At 49.3% G+C, this 26,569-nt stretch overlaps 3 protein-coding genes across 15 annotated transcripts in view; 2 read left to right on the top strand and 1 right to left on the bottom strand.

Annotated features, from left to right (window-relative positions):
* Positions 1–4,112, top strand: part of VPS35L (VPS35 endosomal protein sorting factor like) — a 103,581-nt gene extending 99,469 nt beyond the window's left edge. The window contains exons 29-30 of the mRNA XM_019666883.1: positions 2,955–3,101; positions 3,556–4,112. Coding sequence (XP_019522428.1) covers positions 2,955–3,101; positions 3,556–3,654 — 246 coding nt within the window. The 3' untranslated portion in view covers positions 3,655–4,112. The remainder of the gene's footprint in view (positions 1–2,954; positions 3,102–3,555) is intronic.
* Positions 4,113–4,732: 620 nt separating this feature from the next.
* On the bottom strand, positions 4,733–18,185 carry KNOP1 (lysine rich nucleolar protein 1). 3 transcript variants are annotated; one of them, XM_019666902.1, is made up of 6 exons: positions 18,124–18,171; positions 17,477–17,667; positions 15,005–15,900; positions 13,456–13,524; positions 9,637–9,714; positions 4,733–8,711 (listed from the first exon to the last, which is right to left on the bottom strand). In XM_019666902.1, exons 3-6 carry the CDS (start codon positions 15,896–15,898, stop codon positions 8,400–8,402), a joined length of 1,353 nt encoding a protein of 450 aa, XP_019522447.1. In that variant the 5' UTR covers positions 15,899–15,900; positions 17,477–17,667; positions 18,124–18,171; the 3' UTR covers positions 4,733–8,399. The 3 variants fall into 3 exon arrangements, with proteins under 3 accessions (XP_019522447.1, XP_019522449.1, XP_019522448.1); XM_019666904.1 differs by having other exon boundaries at positions 17,477–17,643; positions 18,124–18,159; XM_019666903.1 differs by lacking the exon at positions 17,477–17,667 and having other exon boundaries at positions 18,124–18,185.
* A 49-nt stretch (positions 18,186–18,234) lies between these two features.
* The window catches only part of IQCK (IQ motif containing K), a 101,042-nt gene continuing 92,707 nt past the window's right edge, over positions 18,235–26,569 (top strand). For 10 of the 11 annotated variants that reach the window (XR_002126707.1, XR_002126705.1, XR_002126704.1 and 7 more), the window contains exons 1-4: positions 18,235–18,459; positions 22,205–22,269; positions 23,890–24,019; positions 24,728–24,825. Coding sequence is in view for 7 of the 11 variants with exons in the window: in XM_019666896.1 (XP_019522441.1) it covers positions 18,273–18,459; positions 22,205–22,269; positions 23,890–24,019; positions 24,728–24,825 (480 nt within the window). In the remaining 4 variants the exon portion in view is untranslated. The remainder of the gene's footprint in view (positions 18,460–22,204; positions 22,270–23,889; positions 24,020–24,727; positions 24,826–26,569) is intronic. The other variant, XM_019666894.1, reaches the window with a different exon arrangement.

Below are 26,569 nucleotides of genomic sequence, written 5' to 3'. Positions count from 1 at the left end.
GCGTGGCAGGGGCCTCGCGTGGAATCCTCTAGTCTGTGCTCGGGAAGAACGGGTCAGATTTCTCTCTACTCGGTGGCGAGGCCCCAGTGCTGATGTTGGTCCTGAGTGTCTCGGCCCTGGTAGCAGCCCTGCCCCCAGAACTGTCCTTCAAATCTGTGAGAAGGAGCCAGCCTTCTCTTGTGAATTGGGCTGTTTAGGGTAAAATTCTTTCTGAGAAGATACGGAATGGAAAAATACTCAGATATTGTCTTGCTGGACTTGAAAAAGATCTCTCCTTCGGTGCAGTGTAGTTGAAGGGCCTCTCTCAGGGGATACCCTATAGGTGGATTTGCAATAGAATTTTTTTGGGATTGGTCCTCTAGACCCAAGCAGAAAATGGGGCCCGCATGGTCTCCAGGCATCAGACGTCCGGTTTAAAAGGTGAGCAGAGTGGGCTGGCACCTACTGCATGGTGATCTCTGCCCAGGATCCCGGTGGGGCAGGACTGGGACCAGAGCCGACAGTGCCAGCCTCTCACTGAGTCTGTGCCCCGTAAGTGCCACCTCCTCTCCCTGCCATGGCTCAGACTCACACAGCATGGCCCCACTCCTTGATGGAGATGCTGTGCAGTCAGCTCCGCTGCGTCTGTGACTGTCGCCTGGTCCAGGCCGTTGCCGTTGCCGAGGCAGGCTCAGTTTAGGGGGCCTGAGTCTCTTGTCACTCAGCCACCCTCACCCAACTGTGTTCGAAGCTGCTCCTTGGCAGTTTATTGTGGTGTTTCTTTCCACACTAAAAGATTATATTTTTTAATTAATTTATTTTCCAATTAGAGCTGACATACATTAGTTTCAGGTATACAACATAGTGATTGGACATTTATATAACTTATGACGTGATCACCCCCAATAAGTCTAGTACACATCAGACACCATACAGTTATTACATTATTGACTATATTCCCTATGCTGTCCTTTCCATATCTGTGACTATTTTGTAACTATCAATTTGTACTTCTTAATCCCTTTAACTTTATCACCCCATTCCCCCAACTCCGCTCCCATCTGGCAACCATCAATTTGTTCTCTGTATCTGTGAGTTTGTTTGTTCATTTGTTTTATAGATTCGACATAAGTGAAATCATATGGTATTTGTTTGTCTGTATTTGGCTTATTTCACTTAGCATAATACCTTTCAGGTTCATCCACGTTGTCGCAAATGGCAAGATTTCATTCTTTTTTATGGCAGAGCGATACTCCATTGTATCTATGCACCACCTCTTCCTTATCCAATCATCTATTGATGGATACTTGGGTTGCTTCCATATCTTAGCTATTGTAAATAATGCAGTGAACATAGGGGTACATTTTTTAAAATTAGTGTTTTCCATGCCTTTGGTTAAATACCCAGAAGTGGGTTGGGTTGCTGGGTCATGTGGTAGTTGTATTTTTAATTTTTTGAGGCGCCTCCATACTGTTTTCCATAGGGGCTGCACCAATTTCCAATCCCATCAGCAGTGCACAAGGGTTCCCTTTTCTCTACATCCTCGCCCACACTTGTTTGTTGACTTATTGATGATGACCATTCTGACAGGAATAAGGTGATATCTCATTGTGGGTTTAACTTACATTTCTCTGATGATTAGTGTCATTGAACATCTTTTCATACGTCTACTGGCCATTTATATGTCCTCTTTGGAGAAATGTCTTTTCAGATCCTCTGCCCATTTTTAATTGGATTATTTGTTTTTTTTGGCATTGAGTTGTAGGAGTTCTTTATAAATTTTGGATATTAACCTCTTATTGGATGTATCATTGGAGACTATCTTCATCCATTCAGTAGGATGTCTTTTCGTTCTGGTGGTGATTTCTCTTGCTGTGCAAAAACCTTTTAGTTTGATGTAGTCCCATTTGTTTATTATTTTTGTTTCCCTTGCCTGAGGATATATTATCATAAAAAATATTACTAAGAGCAGTGTCAGAGAGTTTACTGCCTATGTTTTCTCCTAGTTTTATGGTTTTGGGTCTTAAGCCTTTAATCCATGTTGAGTTTATTTTTGTATATGGTGTGAGAAATTGGTCTGGTTTCTTTCCTTTTTTTGCATATATCTGTCCAGTTTCCCCAGAACCATTTATTGAAGAGACTGTCTTTACCTCTTTGTATAGTCTTGCCTCCTTTGTCATAGATTGACCATATAGGCGTGGGTTTATTTCTAGACTGTATTCTGTTCCATTGATCTATGTGTCTTGTTTTTATGCCAATACCATGCTGTTTTGATTAGTATGGCCTTGTAGTATCATTAGATACCAAGGTAGGGTGATACCTCCAACTTTGTTCTTCTTTCTCAAAATTGCTGTGGCTCTTCGGGGTCTTTTGTGGTTCCATATAAATTTTAGGATTACTTTAGTTCTGTGAAGAATCCCATTGGTATTTTGATAGGGATTGCATTGAATCTGCAGATTGCTTTGGGTAATGTGGACATTTTAACGATGTTAATTCTTTCTGTCCACGAGCACAGTGTATGCTTTCATTTGTTTGCATCTTCAATTTCCTTCTCAATATCTTATAGTTTTCCAAGTACAGATCTTTCACCTCCTTGGTTAAATTTATTTTTAGGTATTTTATTCTTTTTGAAGTAAATTTTGTATCCTGCTACATTACTGAATTCATCTATTAGTTCTAATAGTTTCTTGGTGGAATCTTGACCTGTTGTATGGTGTCATCTACAAAGACTAACAGTTCTACTCCTTTGTTTCCAAAGCCAAGGGGCTTTACCTACGTCATCTCATTCGATTCTCACGTACCCTCTGAGCCATTAGCTCACTGTCCTACAGATGAAGAAGCTGGCACTCAGGAGGGTGAGCAGCTTGCGCTCCCAAAGATGCATGGTGGGGCTGGCATTTGAACCCAGGCCCACGTCAACAGTGGGCCGGGCCTGAGCCCCAGTGCCCGACAGAACCCTCTTTTTTCTGTTTCAGGCCCTAAAGCGCCAGAGTCTGTTGGGCCTTTCCTTCTTTAACAGCATCTTGGCCCATGGGGATCTGCGTAACAACAGGCTCAATCAGCTCTCGGTCAACCTGTGGCATCTGGCCCAGAGGCATGGCTGCGCGGACTCCAGGACCATGGTAAGACACTTCGAGGGCCCTGCACCAAGCCCCAGAAACATGGGGGTCATGACAAGCAATGCAAGCCTCCTGGCCAGTCACAGCTGCAGTCAGCACAGCATGGGGCCAGGCCATCTAATGCCGCTTCCAGAAAAGGGCCAGGCCCACGAGTTTTCCAGGGTCACTTCTTTGTGCTACAAAGTATAGTATTAAAAGTTGATTCCCTCTGCGTAGAAACCACACATATTAAAAGATGATTCATGCCTGGTCACGTCCAAATTTGATTTTAAAGGCAATTTGTAATCTAAGACGTTTTAAAGACTTTGCTTGTTTCTTCTCCCCTTATCCTTCAAAAGACTTTACTTGTTTGTTCTCTGCTAACAAGATCACGGTATGGCTGATTTATTACAGCCTTGGGTTCCAAGGATAGAGAATTACAGACCAGAAAGAGATGGCTCATTCTTTTTCCTCCTAGGTGAAAACCCTGGAATACATCAAGAAGCGAAGCAAACAACCAGATATGGGTCACCTGACTGAGCTGGCCCTCAGGCTCCCTCTGCAAACGAGGACCTGATGCTGGGAACCGTCCCCAGGAGCTCGGGTGCCAAGTCCAGAAAGCCCTGCTTTTTTACATTTATTTTTACACATATACCATTGGTTTAAGCTTTGGCCTCCACCCGGATTATCCTGACTGTGAAGAAGTGGGAATTGTCAGAGCATTAAAGTCCAGTCCTGTTCACCAAGCAGCAGAGCCGAGTCACACCTTTATTTGCGGTAGGTGTCTTTCACTGGAAAAAGAACCGTGCAAAGCAGTCCATTCTTTAAAAGCTACTGTCTTCCTATCCCTATTTTGAGGGTCTCAAGTCTGGCTTGCTAAACCACCTTGGAGGATTTAGAAAAGGCAGATGGCTCAATTAATTCCTTTTTCTATTAAAAAGCAGCTCTTGATTGGACTTACAACATATCCTGTGACAGAATCATCACAAAGAGAACATATCCTGTAATGGAATAAACCCTCTGAAGGAGTATTTACGTTCACGGCCGTTCATTTAATTACTTCTGACTCTCTTCACCCAGAAGAAAGAGAATGTGTCTAAACATATTGCCTGCTTTGCGTGGCAGCCATAACTAAACAGCATGGGATTCCATCTACTTTTCTCACCACCAGTTTGACGGGAATCTGATTTTGTTACCACTGATGAGCTTCCACTGACATTTTATTCTGAATCAGTAAGAACATTAATAGCGATTGGTGGGGACTCCAGCCTAGAACCCTTTGTTCAGGAAAATGTCTCCCAAGTTATAGATTAAGTGTCCCCAAACTATTGTACTTTTGGAAGGTACGCAGTGGACAGAGATTACATCACTATCAGAGATTTCATCTCTGTCTACTGTGTGAAATGCATGATTACAGTTCACACGGTTAATCTCAGTAAAAGTGCCTAAGATAATTTTTGAAGAGAAATTTGTATGGACTAATGTTTGAACCGGATAGTTTAGGACCAAAAATGTGCTATAGCTTTTCTGGCCAACTTAAGTGACATCCCCCCACCCTAGGAATTCTGTTGAGAAAATGGCCTCCATTAACGAGTGGCAGGTAGCGAAGGCTGTCCCTTTACTAAAAATATACAGAAATTCAGAGAGCATCGTGGTGTGGCTCAGAGATATTCTCAAGTGGCCTTTATTTCACAAAATTATTTCCAATACCATTTTTACTGTATCATACTGTTTAAATGAAAAAAAAAACAAAAATTGGCAATTTCATAAATGATGTGCTTTAAAAAGTATTTCTTCTACGTTGAGGCTGTATACATCGGATGGCATTAGTTCCCAAGCCTGAGTCAGTGTATTCCTAACACTCAATACATTCATCTGAATTTGGACTTTCATATTAGGTTGGGTATAGACACCAAAGGAGCTTCTGCGACATGTCACCTGGCCCGGCAGAGGCTCAGATTTTCATTCACTTGTGTGGTTTTTCCAACCCAATTATGAAAGCAATTTGCCCGTCTGAAAACCTACATGGGACGAAACCTATTCTCATCACAAAGGATGGGATGGAACAATAAAAAAATCCAAGAATTTTAGTAAATAAGGTAAAATTGAGGAAAAGTTCTGCATAAGACTTGTATTTGTTTTCTATTGCTGCTTTAACAAAGTACCACAAACTTAGTGGCTTAAAACTACATAATTTTATCACTTTGTAGTTCTACTGGCCAGAGGTGGAGCTGGCCGCATCTTCGGAATGAAGGTGTTGGCAGGGCTGCTCCCTTCTGGAGGCTCTGTTTTCAGGCCTCGTCCAGCTCCTAGAGGCTGCCTGCATTCCTCGGCTTGTGGTCCCTTCTTCCACCCTCAAAACCAGCGACGGCCTGTGGAGTCTTTCTTACAAATCTCAACCCTTGTCTCCCTCTTGCACATTAAAGGCCCCTTGTGATTCGACTGGGCCCACCCAGATAACCTAGGACCTTATTTCAGGGCAGATGATTAGCACCTTTAACTCCACCTGCTACCTTAAACACCCTTTTGTTTTGTATCCTAATATATTTACAGGTTCCGGTGATCAGGACACGGACATCTCTGGGGGGGCATTCTGCCAATCACAAACCTGAACAGTTGTAAGTTCACACAGCTGAATGCACAATCTATTTTAGGGGAGAACCGTGTCTCTTTGGTCTGGTTGTGGAAAGGTGCCCTCAGGGTAGGGCCGAGTGGACTGAGGCAGAAACAGCAGGAATCACCCCATGAAATAAAGTGGTTACGAATCACGAGGTGTGGGGGACAGCTGGATAAGGGCAATCGTAAGGAGGGAAGGATCTTGCCATAGGAGGAGGGTCTGTCAGTGAGAAATGCCAAAGGACAGCAAGTCTGAGAACGGGGCTGTGAAACATCCAGCTCAGACCTCCCTTGCCCATCTCCCCAGATCTGAGTAAAAATCCCAAACCTCCTTGTTGCAATGGAGAGAGGCTGTGTTCTACAGGGAGTCAAGACTGAAGGATAACATGGAAATCACACCAAATAGACTTGCAGACAGGCTAAGGAGGGCGCCAGGTACGAGGCAGAGGAGCAGGGGCAGGGGCGGCTCAAGGCAACATGGTGAGATTTGCAGAGGACAGACACTCGGCTGTCACCAGAAGCTCAGACAGGAAGGCCTCCCAGGACTGCAGACTGCCCTGGGACGGCCCTGCTCCCGTGAGCGACGGCAGTCTGCAGACTACAGCAGCAGAGACAAGGTGAAGTCCATTCTGGGGACGCTGGCACCTCGCCGTTCTCTGGGTAGACTGTGCTTTAAGAACAGACTTTAATAAACCTCCCCTGAGCAAGTGGACCTTTTCAGCCAGCGGTGATACAGTGAGTTCCAAAGTCCAATCCTATTACAGAGGGACCACGTATCCTACACGGCAGGAGGGAGAGGCCTGACCGTCACACCCTAATGAGAGCTATCACCGTGGGGACCAGACGGTGGACAGCCCATCATCCGCTCTCCCGCATCACCCGAGATGGCTGACCACAGTCCTTCCTGACGAGCCGAGGCAGGCCCAAACGGAAGTGTGATGTCTCGGCAAGATCAGAACGATTAGAGAACAGTCGACTGCTTCCCTTTTACACGGAACGGACTCCTGTAGTGTTCAAGGCCAGGAGAGATTTATTCCCCGTCAGAGGAGCTGCCCCGAAGGAGCTAACTCCAGACGCAGAACTTGACCTGCTAGCATTTGGATGGCCTCTTCCATTACATATCTCAAGGCTGAATCCACAAAAGACCACGTTCTGAGGGAAGTGGCCCACCTGAGTCACCGATAGCAGATGTGTAGGACTCCTGACCTGGCCAGTGCTCGCTAGTCACGGTGCAGGCAGGCCTGCCTCACCTCGGCCCAGCGGGGCAGGAAGTCGTGGGCACCATGTTTGTCTCGTTAGCATCCGCTCCTCTTCCTTACTGGCCTGAGGAGAACCTTCCCCCTATCGGGCTGGTTCAGGAATGGACATGAGTTATGACGAAAGGTCTCCTGAGGGGCTTCTGGAAGCTTCCTTGAACCACACAATTTTTCTTCTTCCTCTGGAATGTTCTAGAGTCTCGGTAAGCTGCCTGGAATGGCTACGGCCATCTTTCCACCAGCCTGGTGAAGCCAAAACACAGGATGAGGGAGCAGAGGAAAAGGATGCTTCCTCAGGAACGACTTCCTGCCTGAGATGGGATGTCTGAAGGAGGCAGTCAGGCCAAATGATGTGAAAGTGTCCCAATCACACCCTGTAGTTTGGTAAGCAAAATGCTAGGTGAATGGAGAGGTGGTCACGCGTCACTCGGGTCGGTGTCCCCGCCGCGCTGTGAGGCTGGCTGTAGAGTATGGGCTTGGAGATATTGTCCCCGTGGCTGATAAGGCAACTTCCTGTCATCCTGATGCGCCTGCTCCTGGCATTCGGCCTCCGCCACAAAAGTCACCTGGGACTCACTTCCTCGTGATGGTAAAGAATCTAACAGACACAACCCTGGGCATTTGCCATCGGGTCCTGTGGAGGACTAACCGCTCTAAAATGCCTCGTTCCGAGTCCAGTTCCAGCAGAGAGTGAATCCAGGCTCAGCACCGAGGACGGAGGGCCGGCAGCTGGGAAAGGCGAGACGGGACCAGGGACGTTTCTCTGCGGCAGAGGAAGCTCGGCCACCCCTGCTTCGTGGCAGGCAGTTCAGACACCTGCCTGCAGCTCGTCCAAGCTGCGAGAGGAAGATGAGCCTGCGGCTCCCATGTATCATTCGTTCCACTTCCTGTTTGTGATTTAGACATGGAATGGACTCCTGTTCCTTCAATCAGAAGACCGTTTAATCCCCAGTGGGTATTCCAGGTGAAATTCCCTAGCGGGGGACAGTCAGAGCAGTGAAATGGGACGCAGGGTTTGAGGTATGAAAGCACACTTGGCACTTACTGCTGGGTGACCCTGGGCAATGTTACAACTTCATCCCTGAACCTCAGTTTCCTCATCTGTAAGATGGGGATAATCACAGCACCTGTTTCATATTCAAGATGATTAAGTATGTACATTAATGCAAGGAAAGCTCTTCAGTATGTGTCTGGCACATACTACATACTCAACAAATGTTAGCCGTCAGTATTTACACAATGATGTCTTCAAGAAGGCTTAACCCAGAAAACCGCAGGTTTTGGCCACTCATGTTCTCTCGGCTCCTGAAACATGAGCTGACCCCCACCCCAGGTTGTCCTTCATCTCCGTAGGACTTTGATTCGAGACGAATGTCAGATGGCTTCTATCTGCATAACTGAACAATCAAGGCAATTTTGGCGTTTTTTGGGGGGGACAAAACAGGAGCGTTTAATCTTCAAACTTGACTGACCTGGAAGCATTCCTGTCGATATGAAAGATATTGTTTGGGGCGGCGGAGAAGCCGAGGCCGGCGCCCCGGCGGCACTTCCAGCTCGCGGCCCGGTCGTAGTCCTGCTGCAGGCTCTGCTGGAGGCTGTCGGCCGCCGCCTTGCTGAGCGCCATGTTGGGCCTTCCGGTCGTGTGAGGGGGGTGGCGGAGCGAAGGCGACAGATTTTTAAAGCCACCCATAAGTTTGAGAAATTTCAGTTTCTGTTCCTCGTTTTCGAAACCAGCAGTATCCCACTGGCCAAACTGAGTTCCCTGTGTGAAGAGAACAAAGGTGGTTATCTGCCTCGTTTCCAACCCTTTCCTTCCCCAACCCCGACCTCCCCAGGAAGGACCCGACTGATGAGATGCTCGCTCTGTACCGGGCGCAATGCTCACGAGCACATCGGTCATCTTCTGACCAGAGCCCTCTGAGGAGTGCTGTGATGCCCGCTTTACTGATCAGGAAATGGAAAATGGAGGCTTCCCACTTAACGAGGGCACAAGCCTACTGAGTGGCCTGGCTGGAATTCCATCAGGTCTGGCCAACCTCTGAGCCCTCCTTTTAGACGTCAAGCTGCCCATCTGCTTTACTCCTCCTCCCCTAACTCATGGGGAACAGCGCGGCACACGTCCCCACTATGCTGTTCACCGTGGCGTGCCGTGCCGTGCCTCCCCTCTCCTCTCCTGCTGGCCACGCAACCATCAGCCTAGGTTTCTGTCGGTCCGAAGGTGGAGGAGGGCGAGTGGGAATCGGAAACGCATGTCTCTCCCAGAAGCACGGCATTTTAGAGCGGGAAGGGAGGCCCAAAGAGGTAAAGCGTCACACAGCCCAGTCGGAAGCCGAGCCCGGTCAGGAACTTGGGGTTCCCGGTTCCTCCCACCCAGGCACAGACCACCCATGTTCGAGGAAATGTAAGAGAGCCCCTCAGCAGTGGGCTAAGCAAGGATGCCCCTGCCTGGGAGAGGCAAGAGACCCAGCTCCCCAAGATGATGACTGAAGTCACACCGACCAGGGTTAGCAAGGACATGAGCTCAGGACAAGCTCCGAGGGGGAGGAAACCAGCGGGCTGGCTGGGGCGGCCTCCGGGGCCGTGCTAACTTGGCCGCCATCACCCTGCCGCTGATGCTGCAAGGCGAGGGCCGTGGAGGTCCAGGATGCTGAGCGCACTGCCTCCAAGAGCTCCAGCACCAGACTTACTGTCCACTTCCTGGGTTCGGAAGCTTCCGTTTTGCCCGACTCACGATCGATCTCTTCTTGCAAGGCCTTTCGCCTCACCTGAGCAGGGGGGAGGAAAGAAAAAAAACATTTAGAGGGGAGCGGGGTGGGAGAAAAGGGAAGGATTAAAATGTACAAGCTTGTTACAGAGCAGTCATGGGGATGCAGGGGATCACATAAGGAATATAGTCAATAATGTAATAACTATCGGTGTCAGATGGGGACTAGATTTATCGGGGTGATAGGAGGTTGGGGGACAAGGTGTAAAAGGTGAAGGGATTAAGTACAAATTGGTGGTTACAAAACAGTCACAGGGATGTAAAGTAAAGCACAGGGAATATAGTCAATAATATAGTAATAACTATGTATAGTGCCAGGTGGGGACTAGTCAGGAGGATCACTTCTCAAATTATATAAATGTCTAACACTATGCTATACTGAAACTAAAAGAAAATAATATTGAATGTCAACTATAATTGAAAATTTTAAAAAGGAAAAGGTGAAGGGGAATAAGAGGTCCAAATATCCAGGTATGAACAAATAAGTCACGGGGATGTAATGTACAGCATGGGGAATATAGTCAGTAATATTGTGACAGCGTGGGACGGTGTCAGATGGTTGCTGGACTTATCATGGTGATCACTTCTTTAGGTATATAAATGTTGACTAACGATGGTGTACACCTGAAACTAATATAATAGTATATATTAGCTATACTGTAATAAAAATCTTAGGAAAAAAATAATGTTACAACAACTGTGTACAGTACCAGATGAATAATGGACTAATTGGAGGGGTTCACTGCATAAATTATATAAATGTCTAACCACTATGATGTACAACTGAACTAATATAATATTGAATGTCAACTGTAACTGAAAAAATAATTAAAAAAAAGAAAAGAGGAGAGATTACAATTGACACCACAAAAAAAGAAAGGATTAGAAAGGAATACTACAAACATTTATATGCCAACAAACTGGAGAATCTAAAAGAAATGGGAAAATTCCTAGAAACAGTTTTCCAAGACTCCATCAGGAAGAAAGAGAACATTTGAACAAACGGATTCTAGTACTGAAATCGAATTTACTCCCAATGAAAAAAAGTCACGGACCAGACGGCTTCTACCAAACATTCAAGAGCGAATGAATACCTACCCCTCTCAAACTATTCCAAAAACTGAAGAGGAGAGAAGGCTCCAAAACGCGTTTTATGAGGCCAGCATTATTCTAGTACCAAAACCAGACAAAAACACTACAAAATAAGGAAATCATAGGCCAACATCCCTGATGAACATTGGCGCAAACCTCAACAAAATATCAGCAAACTGAATTCAGCAATACATTAAAAAGATCACACATCATGATCAAGTGGGATTTATTCCAGGGATGCAGGGTTGGTTCAGTGTCCACAAATCAATTAACGTGATACACCACAGAAACAAAATGAAGGATAAAAATCACATGATCATATTGACAGATACAGAAAAGTATTTGACAAAATCCAGCATCCTATGATAAACACTCTCAGTAAAGCGGGAATAGGAGGAAAATACCTCAACATATAAAGGTCATGTAAGACAAACCCACAGCTAACATCAGACTCAATGGTGAAAAGCTTGAAGACAAGGATGTCCACTTCTAATCAACATAGTATTGGAAGTCCTAGCCATTGCAATCACAAATAAAAGAAAGAAGACATAAGAAGAAATAAGAATTAAAAGGGGGAAAAATAGGCATTCGAATTGGAAAGGAAGAAGTAAAACCATCATTATTTGCAGATGACATGATACTACTGGGTTGTCGGAAAAGTCATGACGTATTTTTTCTGTTTTTCGTTGCAAAAATGCATCATCACTTTTCTGACAACGCAATATATGTAGAAAACCCTAAAGATGTCACCACAAAAACTATTAGAATTAATAAGTGAATTCAGTCAAATAGCAGGATATAAAATTAATATTCAGAAACCGGTTGCATTTTATACACCAATAGCAAACTATCAGAAAGAGAAAATAGGAAAAGAAGCCCATTTACAATTGCAGCAACAAGAATAAAATACCTAAGAATAAATTTAGACATGGAGGTAAAACACCTGTATTTGGAAAACTATAAGACTTTGAAGAAATTGAAGAGACAAACAAATGGAAACATATACCATGCTCATGGATAGGAAGAATTAATATCTTTTAAATGTCCATACTACCCAAAGCTATCCATAGATTCAATGCAATCCCTATCAAAAAACCAAAGGCATTTTTCAGAGCTAGAACAAATAATCTTAAAATTTATATGGAGCCATAAAAGACCCCAAATAGCTAAAGCAATATTGAGAAAGAAGAACAAAGTTGGTGGTATCATGCTACCTGACATCAAACTACTACAAGGCTATAGTAATCAAAACAGTATGGTACTGGCATAAAAACAGACACATAGATGAATGGAACAGAATAGAGAGCCCAGACTAAACCCACGCCTATATAGTCAATTAATCTATGACAAAAGAGGCAAGAATATACCATGGGGTAAAGACAGTCTCTCAATAAATGATGTTGGAAAAACTGGACAGATACATGCCAAAAAATTGAAACCAGACCACTTTCTTACACCATATACAAAAATAAACTCAACATGGATTAAAGATGTAAATGTAAGACCTGAAACCATAAAACTCCTACAAGAAAACACAGACAGTAAACTCTTTGACATTGTTCTTAGCAATATATTTTTTAGATCTGTCTTCTCGGGCAACGGAAACAAAAGAAAAAAGAAACAAATGGGACTACATCAAACTAAAGTTCTTGCACAGCAAAGGAAACCATCGACAAATAAAGCCAACCAACTGAGAGGGAGAAGATATTTGCAAATGATACATCTGATAAAGAGTTAATATCCAAAATACTAAGCGACTAATACAACTTAACACCAAGAGAAACAATCCAATTAAAAATGGACAGAGGACCGAAATAGGCATTTCTTCAAAGAGGACATACAAATGGCCAACAGATATATGAAATATGCTCAATGTCACTAATCATCAGAGAAAAGCACATTAAAACCACCTCACACCTGTCAGAATGGCCATCATCAATAAATCAAGAAACACGTGTTGGCGAGGATGTGGAGAAAAGGGGACCCTCGTGCACTGTTGGTGGGACTGCACACTGGTGCAGCCACCTTGGAAAACAGTGTGGAGGCTCCTCAAAACATTAAAAATAGAGCTACCATATGACCCAGCACCTCTGTCTTCACCTATGAGGGTCAGTAAGGGTAGTGAGTGGCCCAGGTCACTTCATTAGTGATGGTCAAGGCCAAGCCCAGTGTGGTTCCTATGCTGTCCGGGACCGTGAAAATACCCCACTGCCAGCAAGCCCAGCTCCCACACAGGATGTGTTCCCCAGGACATCCAGCATGACAGAAACAGAAGCTGGTCCCCAACACAACCACCTCTAAAGGGTCCTGAACTCAGCCAGGAGGCAGCAAGTGGGCCTGGCTGGACATGTGTTCCCCACCTGGCTTCAGGTCTCGGGGACATTCCCCCCTCTCCCTGTGCAGTGGTTAGGGGGAGCAGAGCCTCAGTCTGGGGTTCTGAATAACCAGATGGCCCCTCAGGCCAACACCATGGCGGTGAAGGGGTCTCCCCGCATGAAGTAGAGGTGGCCAGCGTTCTCTGCCCCTGGAGGCACGCTATAGATGCTGGTTTGGTGGCCCTCGGAGTCCGGGGCGCTTCTGAGGCCAGGCTCTTGGGGCCTGGTAGGAGGGGCGTGGCAGGACACACGGGCGGGATGGGGCCTGGTCCTACCTGGTCTATGTGCGCCTCGTCCATGTTTCCTTTTTTTTCCAGCACCACCTCTAGGTCTGTGTCAGGCTCCTGCATGAGACAGCAAAGGGGTAAGAGCCAAGCGTGTGCAGCCTGTGCCCGGCAGCCCTGCAGGGTGCAATCATGAATCCAGAGAAGACCCAAGATCCCAGACCACCCCAACCCGTCACCCACAATCCTAATGCCGAGAGGTGGAGCGACTATCATGAGGTCACCCCCAAGGCCCAGGGGCAGGGCTGACGTGAACCCAGGTCTCCTGACTCAGGCCGGGTGCATGACCTTTCCTGCCACATGTGTCACTTGACCTTCCAGATGACACCAGTTCAGCAAGAGGAGATGCCAAGTGCCCTGCTGATGGGGGGGAGGTGAGAAGGAGGGGCGGTAGGCGTTGGCAGGGGCTGGGGAATGCAGAGGGGGGCTCGGCCCTCAAGGGGGTTGGGGACTGCCGGCAAACCTTAACTGACCCATGTCTCCTCCACACTGGCCCCCACCCCAGGTCCTGGTCGCCACCTTCTCCCCTGCCTCTCCACCCCCTAAACCTGGTCCGTTTCACAGAGCAGCTCAGGTGAGAGCTCTAAAACCCCAATCAGAACGTGTTGTGCACCTTAAACAATGTTATGCCAGTTATAGCTCAAAACCTGCAGAAACTCATATCACGTCACCCCTCGCCCCAAAGCCCTCCGGGGGCTCCCACCTTGTTTTAGTCAAAAATCCAAACTTCTGTGGCCTTGGTTCTGTCACGGGGCCCCCGCTTCCGCCACCCGTCTCTTTGCTCCTCCTGGGGCGCCCTCACTGGGCCTGTCCTGACCATGCTTACACGGGCCACACTCTCCTTGGCCTCATCCCAAGGGACCCTCGGCCGGCACCTTCCCCTGGTCCTTCAGTCCTTCAGTAGTGACAGCTGCTACATCTCACACATCCCTGGATGGCTGTCCCCTCACATCACCCTTCCAGACCCTGATGACAGGCGGGCATTTCCTAACTCAGTGGCTGCTCTGGGAGGCAGAGTCCCCATCACAGGGCGTTAAGCGGAGGGGACTGACCACCTTTCACTGGGCTCACGGCAGAAGGGATTCTAGATTCTGATGGGCGTTAAGGCACCAAAACTTCTGGGGTTCCTGCCAGGTCCTGAGAGTTTCTGCGTAGAGGGGGAGCGATCCAGTGGAATCAAGTCTACAGGACCAGGGCAAAGGTGGGCCAAGCCCAGGAACCAGGGCTGCCTGTCGTAGATTCCCCCACCCTCCCTAACAGCGTCTGGCTGGGCTGAGCACAGGCCCCACAGACAGTGTCCTGAGGACCGTGTTCCGGGGACTTGTCCTTCAGTCGGCATAAACTGAGGCCCACCCCTCAGTAAGTGCTAGACAGCTGTCAACTGTTCCAGTTACATGTGTCAATAAATCCCCTTTCTGGCTGAAGGCAGTTGAATCCGGGTTCGGGCAGCTAAAAAGTGGAGTTGCGTGCGTGTGCGCGCACACACTCCCAACTTGCCGCCTTCTCCCAAAGCAGAGCCAATTTCTGAAGGAAAGCCTACCTCCTCCGCCCACGGTTCTTCTTCTTTGCTCTGTTTCCTCTTCTTTTTCTTTTTCAGAGCTGGCTCCTCCGTGCCCAGCAGCTCCGCCTTCTTCTTGGACTTCATCTTCTTCTTGGCGGGGGACTTGGGACTGTCTCCTGCTGGGATGTATTCTGAAGCCTCTCCTTTGGCGGGCTTCTTTCTGCTTCCTTTCCTAGGGCTGCTCTCCACAGACCTGGAGGGCTCGGCGTGGCCTCGGGGGGTGTCTGCCTCCTGGCGGGTCTTCTTTTTCTTCTTCAGCTTTGCGTTGTGTTCCCTGGGGCTGCCCTGCTTCCGTTTCTGCCCCGGAGCTGCCAGCTCCTGGCCACCCTTCCCCCCTGAACAAGCACGCGGGGCATCCCCGGCCTCGCAGAACCAAGGGTCCCGGGCGCAGGAGGCCGTGGCCTCCCGGGCCTTTTTCTCCTTTTTGTGTTGTTTGAGCTTCTTGCCAACTCTGGTCACCTCCTTGCCCTGTCTGGGGTCTGGGGAGGTCTTCACTCTCGAACCAGGGGACGTGGCCTTCTTTTTCTTGTCCCTGCTGAGGAGCTCGGACGGACCCGAAGCGTGCTTCCAGGAGCCAGGCGACTCCTCTGTCCGCCTGGCACGTCCTGTGGCCTCAGGTTCCGGAGGCTCCTCGCATGCAGTGCTGTGGCCCTTTTTTTTCTTCTTTTTCTTCACTAGCGGCATCTTGGGTGCCTGCCCTTGAACCACACTCTTCGAAGGGGATATAGCTCTTGAGGGACAGACCTCGGAGAAATAACTGTCACTGTTTAAAACTGAGTATTGAGTCTCTGGTTCTTTCACCACCTTCTTCTTCTTCTTCTTTTTCTCCCGGAGCCCAAGGCCCAGGTCCTCTGGGTGAGTCTTGGTGATCATGCCTGAAAACAGAAATGGTACAAGTTACCCCCACACCAAGCCACCTTGGGTACAATTCAGCTAGGTATTGCCAAGAGCCACGTTTCTTTGAGTGGATGGTCTAAAATGTTAGGGAATGGGAAAATGGGGAACAGAGAGAAATATGATCAACGTGGAATGGAGTTAGCTTTCAGATAGCCCCAGGTTCAAATCCAAAGTGCTCCCTCACCTTACGTCAATCACCTATCCTCCCTGAGGCTTAATTTCTCCATCTGGAAAATGGGGGTAATACCACTTCCTTCTCAAAGGTCTGTTGGAAAGAATAAGACACAATCCACGGAAAGTGCTTGCTACATTGTCGACTCCTTTTCCTAACCCCCTTCCTCACGTCTCCTAAGCCTAGTCACCCTGTGCCAGCCACTAGTTAAGCCAGTTACAACTGCAGTTAAGCCTGACTGAGCAGACACTGCCCTTAGGAAGTGGACAGAAATCCCGAGCTCCGCCCTCCTTGCCAATTCCCACCAGCGGCAGGCAGTGTGGCACAATTAACCTGTCACCTTGGTTCATCCAAACAGCTCTTCTGCTTTGTGTCTGGAAATTAATCCCCTCTCCACACCTGCAGCCCGGGTGACTTTCTCTCCTAATTACTTTCCTGTGTAATGAGGGCAGCAGTGAGGTGGGGTGAGAGGAGCCAGGGCTGAAAACCACCGGGTTCAAATGGTGAGTGACACTGTCTGGCCGCACAGCTATTGGCTTCTCCAGGCCTCAGTTTCCCCATCCATAAAAGAGGGGTTGAGTCAAACCGGGGTTGGGGGGTGGGGAGAGAAGGATGAGGACATCCAGCCTGCAAGCCTCTTTTTAAATGTTCAAATACATTGCTAACATTTAATGACTGGAGATGACACACAGCAACCTAGAATGCTTTTTTTTAAAGGAAAATCTCAGGGAGGCACCTTTGCAAAGGGGCTAGGGCCCTCAAGTACATTTCAGCTTCCAGCTGAGCTACTTCTGTCACCAGCCCAGTTCCTGCTGCTCCCTGGCCTAGATGACATGGAGACACCCAGGGAATCCAGAAACAAGCATCCTCTCCCTGGACAGCGGGAGGGAGTCAGGAGCGTCTCCATCCTGCAGCTCTCCTCAGCCTCGGGGCCCAGGGGTCCGCACTGGACCTGCCTAACTCTTAGCAGCTTCGAGGAGGAGCCAGGCCAGGCCTGAGGTGGGGCTCAGATACATTCATAACTCGCTCCAAGTCAGCGTGGTGGGGACGTCAGGACAATGGCGGTCTTCTAATGTGCTCTACCAGCGTGTGCAACTGCAGGATGGCAGTGCTAATCCTTGCGACAGAGGAACTGAAAGCGGGTGTTCGGGGGGCTGGAGGACACGCTGGTTTGAACAGATGCCTTGAGATGTCCAAGTGGAGATGTTGGGTGGCTCTGAGGCTGAGGGGAGCGCGGGGGGGCCTGAACTGACATGGGTGACATACATTTAGGTGGTAAACAAGTGTTGAACAGAAAGAGCCCGAGGCAGAACTTTAGGGGATACTGACATTTAAATGGGTGGGCCGAGGAAGAGAGAAGGTGCGAAGGAGAAGGTGCAAACCTGGAGAGGGTGGAGTCAGGAGGCAGAGGGCGGAGGAGCGGTCAGGAGACACGATAGGAACAAAGAAGCCCAGGGGAGGCTGCGGTCAGCTTAATCCCCTTCTCTTCCATCGCTGCCTTCAGAACACTGTCGCAGCCTCTCTGACACTGAAGAGCGTCTCTTCAACCCTGCGGCCCCAAACGTATTCACTCCTTCAAGAAGAAACGCGCCTTACAGTGCGTCTCCTGCAAACGCTGTCTGCAAAAGCTCTTTTCAATGCCCGTGAGGACTGCTGGGACTACCCCACCTCGGAGGCTTGCAAACTGGGGTCTGGAGGCGTTCATTCCCTTGCGACGGGTCCCCAAGCCGGCAACTGGCAAAACGGGGGCTCGGAACCAGCCCGCAGGACTTCAGAGCCCGTGATCTGCACAACAGCAGCAACACCCCACTCCCGCTGCACGGTCATTAGCACGAAGCAAGGGACCCAGGAGGCGAGGCTGGTCCCTCCGCCGCGCCAAAGCTCCCGCACAAACACGGGGAGGGATGACGCGGGGGTCCGGGCCTGGCTCCAAGGGGAGAGTTTCTGGAGGCGGTAGCCTCGCCAGGGTTGAGCGCACAGGGGCCCCCACCTCCAGACCCTCCGCCGATGTAGCGTCCCCCGCACTCACCTGTAGGCCGAACTCCTCCGCCTCCACGTGAGACCCCGCTCCGCCGTGACCCGGAAATAACTCTCCAGGCTCTGGCCCGCCCCCATGAGTTCCGGCTGCTTCCGGGTCGCGGCCGAGCGGGGCGCGCGGTTGCCGGGGAAACCGCGGCGATGGCGGCGCCGGGGCCGGTGGGCAGCCGCGCCGCCCAGCGTGAGGAGCCGGCCGGCTCCGCGGAGTCGTCCGTCGCCACCAGGACGCCGGTGCCCACTGTGTCCTCCGTGTCCCCCAAGCAGCCCGTGTCGCCGGCGCAGGTTGCGGAGTCTCCGGGCAAGAGCCTGTGGGAGCAGATTTGCGAGGGTAGGCAGCTCGGGCGGGCGCGGGGCGCGGGGCGTGGGGGTCCGCGCGAATGGGCGCCTTCTGTGCGCCAGGCGGCCGACGTGCGAGGCCGCCTGGCAGCCGCGTCGCACACCCGACGAGCTCCCCATTTTACACGGGGAAACTGAGGCTCCGAGAGGCTTGGGGGAGGTGACGCTGCGCGGCCTCCAGCCTTGACCGGTGGCCAGCTCAAAGGCCGGGGGAGGCGAGGAAAGGGCGGGTAAAGAGGACCAGGTGGGGTGGGCCAGTGGTGCGCAAACCTCGATGAGTGAGCAGGAAAGCATCCACGGGGCGGAGGTGGGGAGCTTGTTCAAAACGTGGGTTCCCTGGACCCGCACACACAGAGCCTGACGGGGTGCAGGGAATTTGCACTTTCAATGAGCACCCGGGTCATTCTGATAGTGCTGATCGATGGCCCACATGTTGAGCAAGCATGGTCTCCAGCGGTTCTCAACCTGTGGGTCGCGACCCCTTTGGGGGTCCAACAACCCTTTCACCGGGGTCGCCTAAGACCATCGGAAAACAAAAAGAGATTTACATGACGATTCATAACAGTAGCAAAATCACAGTTATAGAGTAGCAACGACAATAATTTTATGGTTGGGGGGTCCCCACAACATGAGGAACTGTATTAAGGGGTCGCGGCATTAGGAAGGTTGAGAACTGCTGGTCTAGGCAGACTCGGGTTTTAATCCCTGCTCACGTCTAACCTTCCCTTAAGCTCGCCACCTTCTTTTGTGGCCCTCCACACACCTACGCTTGGTCATGAAGCCCTTTGAAAAATACTCCGCCCACGTCGGACACGTTGTTTCACTTGTTACCCTCTCTGTAAAGGAGCATCATAACGGCGCCTGTTTTATGGTGTTAGGAGAATGCGCTAAAGTAGTTGCAGAAAGTACTTAACAAACTGGCCTATTTAACAGCAAGAGCTCAACAGGTGTCAGCTCTTCAGAAGTATCGCGGGGTGTCTCTTTTTTTTCCTCCCCTAGGCTATAAGCTTCTCAAGGTCAAGGCTACCATCACCTACCTCAGATGCCTGAACCAGAGCTGCCCAGCAGAACTTGCAAATATGGTAGCCACAAGCTGCGTGTGCCTATGAAAGCCCTGTGGTCAGTGCAACTTTGGAGTTGGATTTTTTTAATTTTACTTAATTTTAGTAAATTTAGATAGCCACCTGTGTGGCTAGTGGCTACTGTATTGGACAGTTCAGGTCAGCAAATGTTTGTGGAATGGAAGAAAGAATGAGTCTCCAGGTAGAAGGAGAGAGAGAGAGAGATGAGAGAAGTGGGAAATACAGAGGCGGGAGAGGCTGGTGGACTCAATTAATAGATACCCTCCGAAGCCATCTGTTTCAACGGCCATCCAGTGTTTGAATTCCGCCTCCAAGCATTACATTGCGTTACATCCATAAGAATTTTTCATCTTGAATGTTCTCCGTGTAACTTGTACCCTTTGGTCCTTTGCCTTCTTGGTGCTGTGACCCAAGGTGCTAACGGTCGAGTTACCATAAAGAACCCGCTCAGATATTCGAAGGTTGTTATTGTGGCTGCGTGTCCCCCACAGCTGTCAGTGCTCCAAGCCAAACAGCGCTCCCTCATATAGCTTGCTCGTGGTGTCTTGCTGGGGAAACTGCTCAGCCTCAGCTGTACGAGAGGGATAACCCTTGTACCTACGTCACAGGGCTGATGTAGGACCGAGTAAGACAGGGAACACCGAGGGTCCCAGCGAAGTGGCCGGAGTATTAGAAAGTGCTCGATACGTGTTGTTGTTGACAAAGAACCAGACTTTTATGGCATTTAAGGATCATGGGGTTTATTTTGGTCAAACGGGCCAGTACGGAGAACGCAAAGATGGGGTTTGGTCCTCTCTGAAAAGGAAGTGAATTGATGCCAGAGTTCACAGCATGACGTTAAGGAGATCAAAAGTAGTGACTTATACACACTGGCACTGTAACGATTATTATAACCTGGAGGAATAAACCCAATTTCTCAAAACAAACATTCTAACAAATGCGGGTTTTTATAGCAAACGTAGTGAGTACGTTCAGTTTCTCACAGCAAACATGGAAAGCAGGCTTTGTGGCAATCCTAGCTCCGAGGTTAAGTATCACATTCTGTTAGGCTACCTCCACTTGAAAACCGAATTCTCCCAGCAAACGGACCTGTGAGAAACTCAGTCTCAGGGAGGTGAGATCCAGAACAGGTAAATATCAGACTTAAACAAGGTCTTTATCCTGCCTGACTGATGTTGTTTGTGTGCGCACGCACCTCATGATAGCTTATTTGTAACTGTTCTTCAGTTTTTTCATCTTTCCAGTGATAGCTAACTCAGTCAGGGCTTTGTATTCTCAAAGCCACTTGTATTAGCATCAATAAACGCCCACTAAGAGTCGGCTGGCTAAATAAATGTGGTCCATCATGCATGTAGCAGCCTTGAAAGATACCCAAGATTCAACACCTAGAATGGTTCCTGGCACCTGGTGGGCTCTTTAAATATTAATGAATGAATGAATGAGTAGATAAAAGGTCCAAAGTAACTAGCTGTACTGTTTGTTTTGTTCATTCATTCACTCATTGCTCGTGTCATTCAGCAAGTATTCTGTGGGAATATGAGAGTGGGCACAGACAGACCCAGGTAACTTCCTCACAAAACACAGTCTATTCGAAGAGGAGTCATTAATTGTTAACAAAATTCAAGTGAGGGTGAAACAGATGCGCGTTATGAAGAAAAAGGACACGGTGTTATAAGGTTCTATGCTTGGATGATTTGACCTAGTCTAGGAAATCTAAGGTAAATAAATGTACTTGTGTGTTATAGATACATGCTGTTAGTAAATGCATTGAAGAGAGTAGGTTTGGCCTGTTCCAGACCTGACAGTGGCTATTGGTGGTAATGCGATTCGGTGTGACTGACACACTACATAAGACATCTCCGTATTATTTGGAATTTTCTCACAATCAGCGTTTGTAATCAGACAGAGCTACACATGTATATCTCTTAAATCCAGATAAATAGTTTCCACACTGTATTGGTGATTCTCAAAGTGTTGGGGGAAGAAGGGTGAATTTACATGCTTGCTTGCCAGGGAGAAAAAGTGACAGAGCTAGAGCTATTGTGGGCAGAATTCTCAGGTCCCCACCTCTGGTCACTCCCCTCCCAGTTATTCAGTCAATCACGAAACTAGGCACTGCTATCAAGGGACTTTCTGAAGTAATGAAGTCTGTAATTAGCTGACTTTGGATTATTACCGGTGGGCCATGTACCCCAAACTGGCAGGCTGACCTTCACACCCATCCCTGTGACTGCGTGGGGTGGCTTGTCGTCCTCCTGTTTCTTATTCTGCCCTCCCATCATGTTCTTTTCTCCTCTCCTCTCTGTATGCTATTGGTGTCTTCTTTAAGGCACCGTTCTCATTCTCTTCCTTCTTTCACTCCTTGTAGCTGTCATAATTTGGGGACAGAATCTGAAGTTGTACCCTCTCGGGAAGAGTCTCAAACTCTTACAGAAAGCCTGGGCTCTTTTCACAGATGCGAATAATCATCTCTCAGCCATTCAAAATAAGGTGGTTTACATTAATTATCAACCTGTAATGGCCAGTGGTTTCTTATGTCTACAAACCACCAACCAAAATAAAATGTAAGAATGTTTTATTTAGAGGAAAGAAAGCTCCGTCATAAACTGCAGTGAACTATGGAACTGAGCTTTCCCCCCTCCCCACTCCCTTTAGAGTATGAAGCTGAGCTGCCTCCTTTTCCAGAGGGCTACAAAGTCCAGCCAGACGCTACGACTGCTGTGAGTATCGCCCCACAAAATCCAAGTGACAGGTTCTTACTGAGACCAGTACTGATAGCTGGGGGACGTCGCACAGTGTCGTGAGTTAGGGAAGGCACTGGAACTCGAACCAGAAACTCGGGGCCGGTCCCAGCTCTACGGTGGGACTCAAAGGGCATCACATAACCTCCTTGAGCCTCAGCTTCCGCATCTGTTAAATGGATCAGCTAATCCTGACTCTCTCACAGGGCTGTGGGGGCGCGCTCAGTGAGATCCTGGATAAGAAAGGCCTTGACAGGGGAGTTAACCCCATGTCTGTGTTGTGCACAGTTGCAGATAGAGCAGCTTTAACTGCATCCCCAGGTGAGCAAGAAGGCGCCTGGGCCAAGGAAAGCGGGCCCAGCGGGGCAGCCAGGAAGGGAGGCCCTCGGCCGGCCCGTCTGCGTGGAATAAAACAGGAACTTAATGGAGTTCCAAAGAAGAAAAGAAGGCTCTGAGAGATGCAGGGTCACAGGGATGGGACCAAAACCCGAGTCTCTAGATTTCCAGCGCCTTATTGCAGCTGCTGCCGTTAGACGGTCTTGAGTCTGAGAACCTCCTTGGCCTGTGATTGTTCTCGTTGTCGTCGCACCCTGTTCTTGCTTTACAGATTAATGTTTTCTCAGATTTCTCTGCAGAGACAAGACAGTTAGTTTCCTTCTCTGAATTGTTGGTGCTTCCTCCAGAGTCAGTTGTTTTTTGTAGACCTCCATCTTTGTCTTTTACGCTGTTGATGTTCGTTATCTGTGTGCAGAGCTTTGACTATTTGTTCAAAATTTTAAATGGAGGCCGGACTGGGTTTTTCTCCACAGCTGTTGTGGTTTTCTGCTGTTGTGCCTGTGGGTTTGTCTTCCGGATGGTTCTCTTTTATGAGTAGAAGCACTGCCTGAGCGGTCATGGGCAGTGATTGACCACTGGGAGACGTTTCTTCAGGGTCAGCAGGCAGAGAGCCTCCCAATCAGCGGGGAGTTTCTTTTCTTTTGGCCACCAGCGTGGCGCCCTGAGTAGTTCTACCCCTTCCCAGGCTGTGTGTTTCATTCGCTTACCGAAGAGTCATTGGAAAGGAGAGCTGGATAGCAAACGCCGACGTGAACGTAGCTTTATGTATATTGAAGGAGGCAGGAGCGGAGTGGGGTGGGGGGACGCGAAGTGGGCAGCAGGCCAGTGGAGCCCCCACCAGATTCTTACCCCTCTTCATTCCCTCTTCATTTGCACCCTCTGAGGAATTGGGCCCCTGAGCCCCGAGGCCCTTTGGAATTCCGGGGAGGAAGATGGACTTGCGTCCTCGGGGGCAGTTTGGATTTCTCCTGTGGGTCCTGGGACACCCCATCCCCTCTCTCTCATCTGATGCCAGGCTGTACCCCTGGTTCTTTTGGAAACATTTGCAGCTCTGTTGTCCCCGATGGTCCTCCCGTTCTTGTCTCTAGGAGGGGTTTATTCTTTCATTGTCATTTACGTGTCTCCAGGGGGAAGAAACAGACTTGTGCTCAGTGTGCCCCCTTGATCCCGAAGTCTGGCTGGGAATGTGGTTCCTTTGTTAGCTTATAAAAGAAAAGTCAATTATGTACACCATGTATATGAATTGATGTTCTCCCCGACCAGGCTGCACCCCTGGAGGAAATGGTTTTCCCTCGCGTCAAAACAGCGCACGTTTATTCAGTTCCCCATTCTACCAGGGACTCACATACGCTCTGCACTCCAGTCACATTGGAAACAGTCGATCCAAAAACATGTGCGTAAGGAAGTAAGATTTCATTTTTCCTAGTTTGGGGCAAAACCACAGGATGGGAGTGGGGGTGGAATGTCTTCTTGTTTTCATTTTAATTTTTAAGAGAAACAGCCTTTATCCCACTGATGTATCTTTAAGGTTAAAATGTAATAACGATGATAATAACAACAAACAGACTTTGATTACACATTCAGTACGAAGGGGCAAAAATTTAAGAAGTAGAAGAGAGTACCATGCTGCCTGCTTTGTGGGTTGAAGGCAGAGCTGTGGGCTTTTTACATCTTCCTGCCTGGTCCCCAGGTCCCTCTGTCCTCCCTGGTGAGGCCCCCTTTTGCTGGTTAGTTCTGTGCACTGTGGGCCGTGGCAGCCAGCACCACCATTGCTGCGGCCACGCGGCCCTGTCCATGGTACCGCCACCCCATTCCTCTGGGATCTCAGCTCCTGCCCCCCTGTGCCCGCTCATCCCCCTCCCGGCTGTACGTGTGGCCCTGGCCCTGTGTAGCACCTGGCCCATATCCTCTCTGGACTGTGGAGACCCAGACAGAGGTTTTCAGTTTCTTCAGTAACACAGCCCGACTCAGCAGCCCTCAGTAACGTTTAGGGTCATGCTGTTTCGTGGACAGTACCTTTTTTTCGCTCAGAAGCAAAACGTTTCCCAGATGCGCTTGGCCATTTGGGATTTTCAGTGGGCGTTTTGTTTGTTTGTTTTAGGCTCCCCCAGAGAATTTTTGGAAACATTCATCTTTCCAGTTCTGCTTCCCGGCATGGCCAGCCTGCTTCACCAGGCAAAGAAAGAGAAATGTTTTGAGGTCAGTTGTCCTGTTCCTCTCTGAATGCTCCATGATTGATTTTTATCAGACGGCAGCTCGTTATCTCGGTACCATCCATCCAGGGGTGGTTCTCCAAATGATCCTCTCAGGGGGGAGCCTGAGTTTTGGGGCGCTTGCCCGGCTCCAGCCACGACGCGTAGTTGTGCACACACATGGCTGCCAGTGATCTGGCCACTTGGGTTCCAGGGAGATGTCCGCCTTGCTCAGCTCACTGCCCGCCCTTCTCCTGGGCCTGCCGCTGCTGATCCCTGCGCGGAGTCAATCTCTCCTTACCCTTCTCCGGCTCTGGATTGATCCTCCCACCTCTGGCCTCTCCCTCCTCTGCTTCGTGCCAGATGCCACACATGTAACTTGCTTCGGGAGAGGCCCCGTGCACCGTGAGCGCTCTGGGTCCTTGTCACACTGCAGCCAGTGATGTGTGGGAGGCGAGTTCGATCCCGGCACACGCCCACCTCATTACCCTGTGAGGCCCCCTCTCCCACAGTTGACAGGAGGCTTTGGGGGAGGGGGGGTTTCCTCCACCGTTTTGAGTCCCAGAATTTCAAATGGCCCACAGGCAGAGAACAGAATCGCAGCCACGCTGACTACTGGCCATGCGCTTGCTCAGTGCTTCGTCCGTTATTTTTATTTCAGTTGTCCCTCGCAGCAGCCCACTGAAGGCCCTTCTCTTATGATCATCTGCATTTGCAGGTGAGAAAACAGGAACAGAGAGGTTCAGAAAGGTGATCAAGGGGAATTGCAGAGCTAGGGTTCAAATCCAGGTTAAATGATCCAAATAGATGCTAAAACCCATGGCAGTAACTACAGTGCAGATCCCCATCAGCTGGACACAGCCCAGGGCCTTTCAGGCAGCCCCCGTGAACGGGGTCACCCGTGGGGTTGCCCCTCAGCCCAGGGTCTCTGAGAAGACCTGGAAACTGCCCCCAGGGTCCTTTCTATACCAAGGAGACTGTTTCCATGCTGCTCTGGCAGAAATGCTTGGTTTGCAGACACAGGCCTATGGCACCTCGCTCCCGCCTTGTTCTCCTGGCTGCCTGGTCCAGCCCAGTTGTCCTGGTCCAGCCAGGAATGACCACCATGATCAGACCCCTATTCTCATTAATGCCAGGGGGCGCTCCACTGAAGGGGGTCATTAGCAGGAAAAGCTGAGCCAACAAATGTCAGCGATTCAGGCACTGCCTGTTAGAGGCAGGTACCTGCTCCCTGTCACCTGCGGACTGACTGCTGACTGCTGTCATAATCCCAGCAGTGCCGGTGGTCAGAGACTGTCTCATGGATCAGGTGCCCCCCCAGTGTCAGCTGATCAGACTACTTTCCACACACCGTCTCCCCCTTATAGTAACTCCCTGAGCCAGATCCCCTTTCACCTCTGCCCTGCTTTCCAGAGGAGGCCCCTGGAACTCAGAGAAGTGGATCGTGACCCGCGATCCCCCAGCTAGTGAGCGATGCAACACAGCCGCCAAGATGAGATGACCCTGGAGCCTGGGAGATGACCCCTCCCTCCCAGAAAATGGGGTTGGAGGCTGCACTCGCAATAGCACCAGGAAATAACTGATCTTTTTTTATTCGTGGCTGTTTTCTAGAGAACAGATTGCTACGTGCCTTAGGTTATGAAATCCAATCTGCTTCTAATTCTTACATGTATTTCATTTTCTTGTTTCAACTTACAACTTAATTCTTATCCCCTACTCATGGTAGTGAGCCTGGAGGTCAGAGAGCACAG

Source organism: Hipposideros armiger, unplaced genomic scaffold, assembly GCF_001890085.2.
Source record: "Hipposideros armiger isolate ML-2016 unplaced genomic scaffold, ASM189008v1 scaffold_480, whole genome shotgun sequence".
NCBI lineage: Eukaryota > Metazoa > Chordata > Mammalia > Chiroptera > Hipposideridae > Hipposideros > Hipposideros armiger.
This window is presented reverse-complemented; position numbering and strand designations above follow the sequence as displayed.

Bases quoted from the DNA above. Each gene is read 5' to 3' on its own strand.
- KNOP1 (XM_019666903.1), bottom strand. From the start codon at position 15,898: ATGATCACCAAGACTCACCCAGAGGACCTGGGCCTTGGGCTCCGGGAG. The intron at 13,525-15,004 runs GTAGGCTTTCCT...TGTCTCATGCAG, and splicing joins AAGAACCGTGGGCGGAGGAG to GAGCCTGACACAGACCTAGA. The intron at 8,712-9,636 runs GTAAGTCTGGTG...CTCTTCACACAG, and splicing joins CCGAACCCAGGAAGTGGACA to GGAACTCAGTTTGGCCAGTG.